General features: G+C 34.9%; 1 protein-coding gene across 13 annotated transcripts in view; it reads right to left on the reverse strand.

Moving 5' to 3' along the window:
• ERC2 (ELKS/RAB6-interacting/CAST family member 2) overlaps positions 1-12,005 on the reverse strand; it is a 405,409-nt gene that overhangs the window by 224,577 nt on the left and 168,827 nt on the right. For all 13 annotated transcript variants that reach the window (XR_004499194.1, XR_004499195.1, XR_004499197.1 and 10 more), the window contains one exon: positions 8,967-9,102. Coding sequence is in view for 1 of the 13 variants with exons in the window: in XM_033517444.1 (XP_033373335.1) it covers positions 8,967-9,102 (136 nt within the window). In the remaining 12 variants the exon portion in view is untranslated. The remainder of the gene's footprint in view (positions 1-8,966; positions 9,103-12,005) is intronic.

Here is a 12,005-nt window from a genome sequence, read left to right on the forward strand (position 1 = left end):
TCATTCAGTATATTACTTGCAAGTCTAATTTAATACTTTTTTTTTTTGTTTTTTTATCTTACAATGAAATTTGGCCCTGTATTTTTCTACTGAAAGACAGATTTTTCATCTCTCACACAAAAGCTTCTCAGAGGAAAGATGAAATTATAATAAATAATAATAATTTCCAAGGTAGAACAAGATTATATGTCTAGGTGCTTTGCCTTTCTTCTCTTTCTGGTCTGCACACAAGGGAGTCTGTAAGTAATAATGTATAAGGTTATTACAGAACACTCATAATGAGAGATAAGTATAAATCTGGCTTATTAACAACCAACCAATAGTTTTACTTAGACTTACTCAAGCAGAACTTTTGTTGCTGACCAGATGTATTAGTAACAGACTCCAAAATGATCTATAGAGAGTGGCAAACAGCAGCAGCAGCTCTCACCGGTTACTAACCAGGTAAATACAAAATCAAATTATGGAACCAGGTAGAAATCTGAGCTTGATGCAGACTACAAGAAGGTTTTTGAAAACCTTTTCATATTTTCTTCCAGCCTATCAAGCTTTCAGCAAAAATGTTATAGCTTATGGATAAGCTACAAATATAAGGAAGTATATGGAGTGAGTTTGCACAGAATTTAGGTAATTGGAGCACTTTCAGAACATATTTACTTTTTTTTGCTTCTTTATATGTAGAAAAGCAGCTTTCACTTGCAATAACTGAAAATGAAAAACTACAGGTAACATTTTCAAGCCTAAATTGGAAAATCTATGCTAATACTAATTGCCATTATACTTCTTTTATATTACAGGGTTAAACATCCTATATTCATCTTATATTGAAGGCAGTCACACAAATAGGGTCAGACATTTTATTGCAATTTCACTTTGTAGAATTTCAATCTAAATCATTGGTTTTGTCATTGATTATAATTTATGTAATATAGAGTGTTTAAATACATAATTTAGTAGCATATTAGATGAGCTATAACTCAATGTGGAAGCTAAAAATGAGCTATATGTGGAATACTATATTGGACAGTCATGTGCTGAAATACTAACATCTAATATAATGAGGTTATTGATGTAGAGTTGACATATAACTTGATTTGCAGATGCCCTACTGACTAACCTTTTGCAACTATATCTCAGTGTAAACCTGTGGTAATTATTGCTGGGTAGGGAGAGTTGGTTTAACTGAACTATTTCTTTTGATGCATGTGAATGCAATTGCCCCCTGGAGACCACAGGAGTCCTGCATGTGTGAGTTATTACATAGTGAGGGGGAGAAAAGAAAGTTGTATCACATTAAATTTTTTCTGTTTCCTATTGTTGCAGTTTTGTTTTTTCCGACAACATTCCCTTCCAGTGTCTTGCTATATATGCCCTTTTCAACTAACAAAACATACTAAAGCACATAGCAGAAATAACTGATGTAATTTAAACATAAAGTACTTGTCAATAGTTGCAGTTCATAGATTTCTAAATAACTGCAAATCAGGAAGTCCAGGTTTTATTCCTGGGTAAGTAAAGCCAGGGAATTAGCATTACATAGAAAATACTGAAAAACATGAAGTTTCTGACTTAACTACAGAAACTGAGAAAGATGAGAATGTCAGTATTCAGACTGTCTGATATGGGATGCCCTACAAGTCTTTGTAATAATGCAAAAAGTGTATTAAAAATTATACGTAATATTCTGCTGTACTGTGTGCTTGCATAAAACCCCAAAAGACATTGTGATAATTCTAAGAATAAAAATTATATTTTATACTTACTTGTATAATGGAATACACTAGTCAAAAGAAAGGATATGACAATTGCATAGAACAGTTTTGCTGATAATAATTTGCCCACTACAACATTTTTTTCTCATATGATATGTGGTTAGATCAACACAGCACAGAACACTGCAGAACTTCTGTCAACCCACCACTTCTGAAAACTCACCCATTATGACAAAGGGAAAAAGTTAAGAGGTTCTGATTCTAGTAGAAATTGATCTGCAAGTGAGATTTTCACATATTGTCTACAGGGACATTTTATAACAGCAGTGGTTTTGGCTTCTGGGGATTACACTACACAATGAAAACAAATGTCAAAGTAAATCCCCCCAAAAAAACCACTTCTGGTATTGATCTTCAGACTTACCAATCAACCTTCCTGCCCTCTGTAGATTCTCAAATACCTTTCTTCATCTGAAACCTTTTAGAAATATTTTCTTCAACATAATCTTAAACTACTGGCTGAAGTTCAACACACGTTTCAGCAACACATATGGAATTTATCCACAGCATAAGGAACTTCCACAGGCCAAGGAAGGAAAATTCCTAACTATCCATCCATGTTTACAATCTGAATTTATATTTATATTATGTTGGAAGTCTGAAGATAAGTACACTAGCTGTGTCTTCAATAGTCTTTCATGGGTTTCAGTGGATTATCCTCAGATTTGTAACTATGCATTTCTAATCTGGTAATTTTTTAATATATTGCACTACAGCATCATAGGCTTACTCTTTTTTTTTTTTTTTTTCCTGTTGCCTCATCTCCACTCAAAGTTCTGGGGTTTTTATAGATTCATTATCAATGAATCCAGAAAATGCTTTTGTTAAATGTCTATTAAAAATTTATGTTCAGCTCCAGGAAAATAACCACTTCAAGAAAATGCAATTCCCACCTTTTTCCTAGATATTTACAAGAGGAAAAAAAGGCTCCCTGAACTGTGTGAAGCTTAGAATATCCTATACATTTTGCTGAAGGCTGATTATTTTTGAACTTGTAGTTATTCGTCTTGGTTAATTCCACCTACAATTGGAGAAGCAGAAAAATGCCAAAGGAAGTAGCCATGACCACATTACTACTGCTCACAACTGTGCACTTTCCTAAGTTCTCTCCATTTTCTAGTACATAACTCTTGCTTCATAAGGGTGAAACTAACTGATATGTACATGAACACTTATTGTCTTACAAACTGGAAAAACTTCAGTTTAAATACCAAATGTTACAGTCCCCAAAGAAACTGTAGTTTGAAACATACATACAATAAAAGCATACAATACCATATGCTAGTTTTAAGGCATTAAAATGAAGATAATTACATAGATACGTTAGAGAAAACTGGCATAAAATATTGACTTTCATATTTCTTCTTGACTAGTTCTTCTAGACTATAAGAGGGAACTCAGCCAAAAACATCTCAAAAATTACTTACTTGCACTTGAAATCAACTCACTTGTTAAAAAGTATTTGCAACACCTTGAAAGAATATATCTATTCAGAAAAAAAAGTAGAAACCAAGAAATCTAGGGCAAAACTTTGTAAATAAAAATGGTGCTAAAATTATATCTGTATGGGCTGCAATATTAAAGAGGACATCTGTAACACAAGACAATCACAGTCCTGAATCTTAAATGTCAGATGCATCATTACACTTCTGCTTTAATCATAGAAAAGTTTTGGTAAAATTAAGTTTTTAACTCATTACAACCATAATAGAAATTAATTTCTATTCTGCATTTTCCCCAAACAAGACCATGGGTACTTTTAAGGGAGAACTTAATTCTCACTGTTCCTTTCCCCACCTTCTGAATTTGTCACTGAACTGGCTCCAACAACTTATACAAGGACTGAAGGACTTGGTGTAGCTGACTCTTATGCAGACTTACAAAAAAAAACAGCTTTTGTTTCAAAATATTCATATCTGAGAGCAGAAAGGAAGAAGAAGGAAGCAGAAAGGGGAGAAGGAAAATCTTCACAACCATTTCAGACCATATCTTATCCTTCTTGTTGCCTCTGAACATATTTCAAAACCCTATCTACAATATATCTCATCTGTGTGTTTTGATTGCTCATATTATTAAGAAAGGAAAATAGAGAGAGGTCACCTTGCTCCCTTTATCCTCTGCCCAGAACAGAATGAGAGGTACCTGCAATTCTGCAAGTCAGAGCTAGACCACAACTTACAATTCACTCATGCACATTGTGAAAATCACAGGAGTGGTGTAAATAGGTAAAATCCCTATCTTACCTCTGTCCTCCCCCCACAACAATTACCAACCTTTTAAAAACAGAAACATACAAAACCCTGAGAAATATTAAACACTGAGAATTATTAAAGCTGTCCAGAAAAGTATTTGTCCACCTTAGGACAGAGGCTTAAATTAGAATTTACTTTTAATACAATAGATCATGATATTAAAAGAACCTCTTAAAAGGTTGCATTCTGTCACTGCATATGAATTTCAGCACAACTAATACAAAGCTGTGTGTTTATGCAGTGAATTCTCTCCTGCCTTGTGTCAGCTCCATACACTAATGCCTGTCCACATAGCAGTCAGGACTGCTTCCTCTGTCTCTGAACTGATTACACTGCTCTGTTCATTTTTGTTTGCAAGACTTCATCTCACTCCCTAGCTTCCTCTTTTTATTTATATTATAGTATCAAAGCTTTGGAGACAATGCAGTAGGAAATACACTGCATTAAGAGAAGTCATAGCAAATTCACAGTAATGTCAGATATACCCCTTGTTTAGGCCATGCTATTTTATAAAACACAAATAACATACAGCAATGTGCAATGTCTTGGGTACATTTGGTATTTTTTGAGCTATTATGAAGTTGAAAATTATATGGCAAAGCACACAGTGACAAAGAAAGAAACAAACCCAGGGTGAAGGATTCATGCTGACTAGCTGTGAAACCTCTTGGGAGCTATTTTCAGTGATTAAGACATCAGATATTCACATGACAAGAATCAGAAAGCATTAATAGTAACTAGAGAGTTTTTTTATCTCTTTTGACAGGACTTCCTCCTGATCATGTTTTATTCATTTCCTAAGACTAAATTTCCAGCCAGTACAGAGCTATTGGAAAACTGAACACTTGCCTTGCCTCACTACATCCCATGAAAAAGCACGACTGACAAGCTGAACTGTGCTTAAAAAGTGAGGTATTTACACCTGGAAAACGTACATGTGTACACAATCTGTTCCACAGTACTGCAGGCACAAACCATTGATCAAGCTGCCTGTATATGATATTTGAAATCAATGAGCACTACACATTGTCTCATTCAAAAACAATTTTGTTAGTGAAATATCTCTTTTCCGCATGTGGATTTCCAGCCAAAGAAAACGCAAGCTACCTCAAAGAGAATTGTGACAAATTACCTCAAACATTTAAAACATAAGGAGAGTCAAAAACTTAGCCAGCAGATGAACTGGAAGAAAGGGGGGAAACACCCAGAAGCTGCTGATCAGGGCAGAATAGGGTATTAAACTTATTACCTTTTTTTCAGGTTCATCCCTGCACTTTTCTTTGTGACGCATATGCATTGGACAGTTTGCACAGAATTTCCACAAAGCAGTGTTTCTAGACTTAGATCACTTGATACATTACTTCTATGAAAAGCATACTCAGACAAAAGTGTGTATTCAATTCCCTTTGAGGCTATGTCATAAGACACATGGGAATATTATTAGTGCACTCTCTTACTGCTTACTCTAGAGAAACAAAAAGACTTTGTTGTTGTTGTTGTTACAGCAGATTTGAAAATCAGAATCGAAACCAAATGCATTCAAGTTCTCAACGTTAAGCAAATGTTTCCTTTCCCAATTCTACTGAGGTACTAGTGTTACTGGAAGAAACATTCCACACAAGAATCAAGAAAAAATAATCTCAGGGAATAAACAAGTCTCACATATATAATGTTTCAAGATCCTGTAAAGAGACTTGAAAAATTATGCACAAATCTATGACATGATATCTGTATATTTCTTAGCTCAGTGTTTCTCAAAAAGGCTTATCACTTTTAAGACAGACCAAAAAAAGACAGAAAAATGAAGTCATGTTAGATACACCATTCTCAAAAAAAATTCATGATAAAGTGTTCAAGGTCCAGCTCTCCTGCTGTGATGCTTTGTGTAATATATGACCATCATGTCTGGCAAGATTTGCACAGATCTGCCCTTGATTTGTGTTAGGAAAAAAACAGAAAACCTCACAACTATTCTTCATTCCCAAGAATTAATCTGGCTCCCTGATGTTTCCAATTTTACAGTGATCCAAAGAAGCCCCAAAAACCACACCTGAAGCATCACTCACAATTACAGATGATAGCTGAGGGAGACCAAAGTGAATTTCCTCCCCAGGCATCCTAGAGTACTCTCCATCACATCAGTGGCCCTGGAGTGCTGTGAGATGGGGCCACCAGAGACTCAAACTTGCCCTGCAAGCTCTGACACTGGGACATGAACCAGCTTTCAGAGGCTTTTACCTGAAAAGACTGTGAAAAGTGTCACCAAAATACATGGTGCTACAATCCTCAGGTACTATCACATACTATGGAAGCTTCCAAGAAACTACAGACTTCTGAACCTCTTCACAGCCATCACAAATCAGATGAACAGCTGAATGGGCAGAGCTTCTGCCCCTGCATGAGCTGTACAGAAAGGGTGGCAGTTGATTGCCTTGGCTTGCCCTGAGAAGCCCCTGAGTGGTCCATGGACAGTATTCACTTTCTTATTTCATCTTTTCCACTACTTCTACAAAAGGAACCGAGACTTGGCTGGAGTAAATGGAATTTGACCAGTCTGACTGCTCTTCAATTCTCAGCTGAGCTTATCATAGCCAGCCAACAGCCAGCTTATCACAGCTAGCCAACAAATACAGTCATGACATCAGGCCAGAGAATTTTAGGATACACTTTTCCCCTAACAGCTCAATACATCATTCACAAATGTAACAACTACACTGTAGACACACGCACTGTGTGTTATAAATGCATATAAATGCTGGGTGTTTCCACTAAAAGCAGTAGAAGTTATGAACAGTAAGAAAAGGTAGTCAGGTCCCTGTGGTTTACTAAGATGTTCATTAGAAATTTATTGAAACACTAGCTAATATTGTTTTTAATTAGCAGATGCATAGTACGTCTAGAATTTTTTTTCAAAGTTTATCATGTATGTTACATCATTTGTCTCCCCAAAAATGCTATCTCATTTAAATCCTTAGATCATTGCTGTTATGTTTTACAAATCTCCATGAAGGAAGTAAGGTTTTTCTAAAAAATTATGAAAAATAATTCCTTTCTATACCAAGACTAATTGACTGGAGCTTTAGAATTTGTTTGGCTTTTCAACAAGTCAATCACCTGCTTACCAGATTTATACAAGACTCGATGCTCTCACCTAGCATTTGCAATTACCTTACACATATAAAACAAATAAAGTGTAATAAAATAAATGAAACTGTAATGAAAGTGAAAAGCTTTAAATAAAAACACTTTCCTATCAGCAGAATAAATGTACATCAGAGTCATGTCACCTTCACTGTGACATGGCAATTTAATGTCAGAACATTTACTTTATTCGCAAGATTCACTACAGTGTTTTTGTACAGCAATAAAACCTTGCAAAATCTTGCAATCCCAGGGAAACCTCAAGCTTCCATGCACTCTTCAGCATTAAGAAATGCTTGAGAAGGAATAAGTCAAGGAGATGTGGAAATCTTTGACAGAGGAAATAAAACATCCATTTGTATCAGCAAACTGATAAGGGCAGCTGATTGACTTTATGGCAGAGAAGGCAGGATTATTTCTACCAGCAATCCAGCAGCACACACAACTCAGGCTCCCTTCCTCCTGCTGTTCTTGCAGCTACTAGGAATGTAATATATTACCTTATATATATATTACTGAAAGTAATGTTGAAGGAGATAATTTAAAAATATTGACATTTTAAGGCATATTAACAAGAAATTACTGTTCTTGGTTAACTCATTTTCATAGACTGTTCTTAGTGCTTTACAGGAAGTGAATGGAACAGAAGAACTATACACCAGACAGGCATTTTCTTTCTAAATTCAAGCCATTCAGCCACACTACCTCCATTTACTAGACCCAATCTCATCTCACAAGTAGAAACCTCCAAGTACAGCCGTTACATCAAGAACCCTGAGAATGGTTTCTATTCTCTCTAGTCATCACCCCACTGTAATAGATTTCCAAAACAATACTGAAAAATAATTTCTTCTCTTTATTCAACCACTATAATTACAAGTAGCTGCTCAACACTTAAATTTAATTTTGATATATCGTATTGTCAGACCAAATCCTTCGCAAGCTTTCATTGCTCTATCCGGTGCAGTGGAATGCACAGTGATGCAATCAGTATGTAATGACCAAGGCTGAAAAGTAAACATAACACCACACAGATGCATAAATAATGTATCATTTCCTGAACTCGATTCTGACATAAGGTTTCACCAACACAAGCTTAAAGAGAGATGTGGTGTTAATTTTTCCATTTTGCATATTGGAACACATGAGAAATACAACCATATGAAGCATGAGAGGGTCAAATTCCATCCACTGGAAATTTTCCAGAAACACATTATATTAACCAGATCAAGGCAAAATTGATATTTTGCACTGTAAATTGCCTATAAACATTGGGCATGGAGACATTGATGTTGTCAACAGAAATCAGCACTTCTCTTCGTGGTTTTTCACAGTCAGATCTCAGAGAATACTTTTTAAGTCAAGCATCAAATTTGTGGCCTTGAATACAAGTTCCCTGGTATGTAATGTATCACTTAAACAGATCACTTTAAGAACATTCATTTTTCAACCACCTAACTCAGTAACTTACAAACTGTAGAAATTCTCCTGGAATAAGGCTCAAAGTCTATCTGAAATACAGAAGAGATATACTTGAAGCTTTTCTTTCCAACTGTAAGAAAACAGGGGTGCTGATGTAGTAACTGTGCAGAGGTCTTCAAATTCTATTGTTTTTTTCCTCACCCTAAACAGCAAATATTTCATGGATACAACTGGGGTGAGCAATGTATCCTCTGGTAGAAAAGGAAGGAACCACCAGCTCTTTGTGGGAACAGATCCATTACACATTCTGGAAGACACACACTGGAACAGAAGTGAATTTTCTTAGGAAACTTTTCAAAAAATTGAGAAACAAACTCACTTGCAAATGTTGAGAGTTGTCGGTCATGTTGTCCTCTCGCCTACGAACTTCTTCCAACAGCTGTGCATTCTTCTTTTTCTCCAGTTGCTGATTGTGCTTCAGATTGGCAACCTTCTTGTTTTGGTCCTTCATATGTCTAAGAATTGCACACACACACCCATTAGTGTTAATGACTGCAATCACCTCTTTTGCAATAGAGATTAATTTTGTGACTACAACACAGGACAACGATTCTCCAGCAGACACAAGTTTTCCAAGCATCAGTTATAACAATAAAACTTCATCTTGTTTTCAAGATGGCATATCAAAACAGCTTTCAAGTATAGAGCAGTAAAGCAATTGCTTGGGTTTACAAGATTTCCCCCTTTTTATGATTTCCTCACAAAACTCATTCATATTCTGAGCTCTATGCAGAAAAATTGTTGAAAAAGATTACCTAACAATCCTTACACATTCTGCATTCAGAAACAATTTTAATAGGGGCTTCAAGGAGCATTAATTTCAAAGGAAGCAGAAGGTGAAGGTGATGACTAATGTATGTTGTAAAATTATATTTTTTAAAACCTGGGCTACAAATACAGTGTTCAGGATTAAAGTGTGATGGGTTAGAAGGTCAGGTCATAAATATGCCATGAAAAATAAAGGATGCCTTTACAAATAGCTTTGTAAGTGACAAAAACATTTCTATCATTTTTAATAATGGGACTTCTTTCTACAAAATATAATCAACAAACAAATTTATGAGCTATTCCTAAGGAAATTAAACAATCTTTGCCACCCTTATATGTTTTCTTTTGTTAAGACTGTAGTAATAAAAAATAATTAATTGTTTCAATTTTAATTATCTTTTATTGTGGTTGTTATTCATTAAGTTAGCAGAAGTATTTCTGAGACTTAGCATACACCTTTTTAAGAAAGAAGGCAAACTAATTTTTTTCTGTCAGGTGATGAAAGCATATCTTTGCAGTAATACTTCCTACCTGCTTGAATTCTTATTTTCCAGACTTTCTTTGACTTGGAGGAATTTTCTCCCTTTTATCTATAAAAAATAAAAGTCACGTGCAAATTCCTAATGAGATCTACTCACTAATCCTATTGTGGCAAATGAAGAGAATATTATTCAATGCCCAAAAGGATCACTGAGAATCCCTCCTTTGCTTCTACATCAGAAGCAGTGAAAAAAGTTATAAAATACATTTCTTGCGCAAATTTCAGTATGCTAAAGAAATTGGGTCATTCAATATTTACTTCTACCACTGATTTTTTTTTTGTCCTACCAGGTTTTTTTCACTATTAATTTATGCCGAAAAATTAACCATTAATTTGCAATCAATAAATGTGTCATGGTATTAAAAATTCTTAAAAGACGCTTCATGTAAAAGTTTGTAAGTACGGCAATTAGAGAAAATCCAATCAATTATAACTAAAAAAAAAGTGCCATAAACTTGCCCAGGAAAAAAAACCCATGGACAACTAGTTTGAATATAGGTTATTTGCTTGCAACTTCAAGTGAAAATCAGTTCAGTGTCTTGAGTCTGTCTCATAATTGTAAGCGTGGAGTTACTCAGCATAAAACCAAAATGAATATTGGAAAAAAAATACTTCCACAACTTCATATATAAATGTTCTTGGCAGAAATTTTGGTGGTGTAATATGGCTTTGTGCTGTTGAAACATAAATTGGTTTCCAATCCCATGTTGAGTAAATGATAAATTCATTTACATTTAATATCTGTAAGAAGTTCCATTTTATGCCAATGCTAGCTGCTTCTTTCATCACCCCTACCTCACACAACTTCCCATTTCACCTTCCCTCTAATGCCCCACTGAAAAGCAGAACACGGTAAAGCTGCAAAGGGAAAACATCTGGTGCCTGTGATATGCAAAATCTTGAAGAGAAGGAAATAAAAGCTCTGTCATAGACTCTCAGTACCCTCCAACTGGCTACACACCTATGGAAATGAAAAGAGAATGGTTCTGCTACACTGCTTGAATTTAAAGCTCTAAGACAAAATTCATTAGGCAGAATAAAATAAATAAAAGACTACCACTTAAGAAATATGTTTTTAAAACCTGAAGTTTATATTTTGGGGTCTGCTCAGTAGAATTCCTCTTACCATCACAAGATAATAATTTTCTGCTAATGTAGCATTTTCTGATAGTGTAATTGCCCCAGAGCAGGAAGATGAAATCCACAGCTCTCTCATTCTCTGCATTGTTATACTTCATTTTGAAGTCGAGCATCTATTCTCTTCTAGGGTTAATTTTATTATTTTATTACTATTATTTTTCTATTCTATTTTAGGTCCATTCTTTAACATCTAACCAGACATTACAGTCATCCCAAGCTAGTTAAAACCACCACTCTGCTGCATTTTTGATTTTACAAACTTCATGGAACTGGAAAGCCAGGCTACAAACCAGTTCTGAAGCTGTGGACTCCAGTCCATAGTACACTGAAGGAGTGCCAACACCACATTTCGCTTAAAGAAATGATTTTCTGAGCTCATAAATATTTAAGAAACAAAGCAGACTTCAAAAAGCAGCATAGATGACTAACTCTCTGCACAGATGCTTTAAAGTAGGGTTAATGACAGTTTTCAAGATAAATTTGCATTTGTTTGTGTCCCTCTGGTTAAAGTCAGTCAGCAACTGTTATAGAATATCAAGCAGCTTAGGAACATTCAAATGTTCCAAAGAAGAAATCCAAAGAATTCAGAGTGAAACTAAACTATCTTAAAAACAGAGCTAGAATATAAACATATCTTGAATAGTTTAAAATAAAAATAAATTTTAAAAAAAAATTGTAAGGAAATTAGTTCTGTTCTGTTCCAGAATTACGAATTAAAGGATGATATCCTAGGCATCTCCTAACTCTTTAGATAACTCAATATCAGAGAAGCCATATCTAGGCAAACACCCCATGCCATATAAATACTAGATACCAATAATATTGGCAGTTAATAAAGAAAATATGAACACTAGGAAAAAGAAAAACATCTAAATAAAATCTTATTATTTTAGTACATTAGACATTCTC

This window comes from Parus major, chromosome 12 (assembly GCF_001522545.3).
Source record: "Parus major isolate Abel chromosome 12, Parus_major1.1, whole genome shotgun sequence".
Classification (NCBI taxonomy): Eukaryota; Metazoa; Chordata; class Aves; order Passeriformes; family Paridae; genus Parus; species Parus major.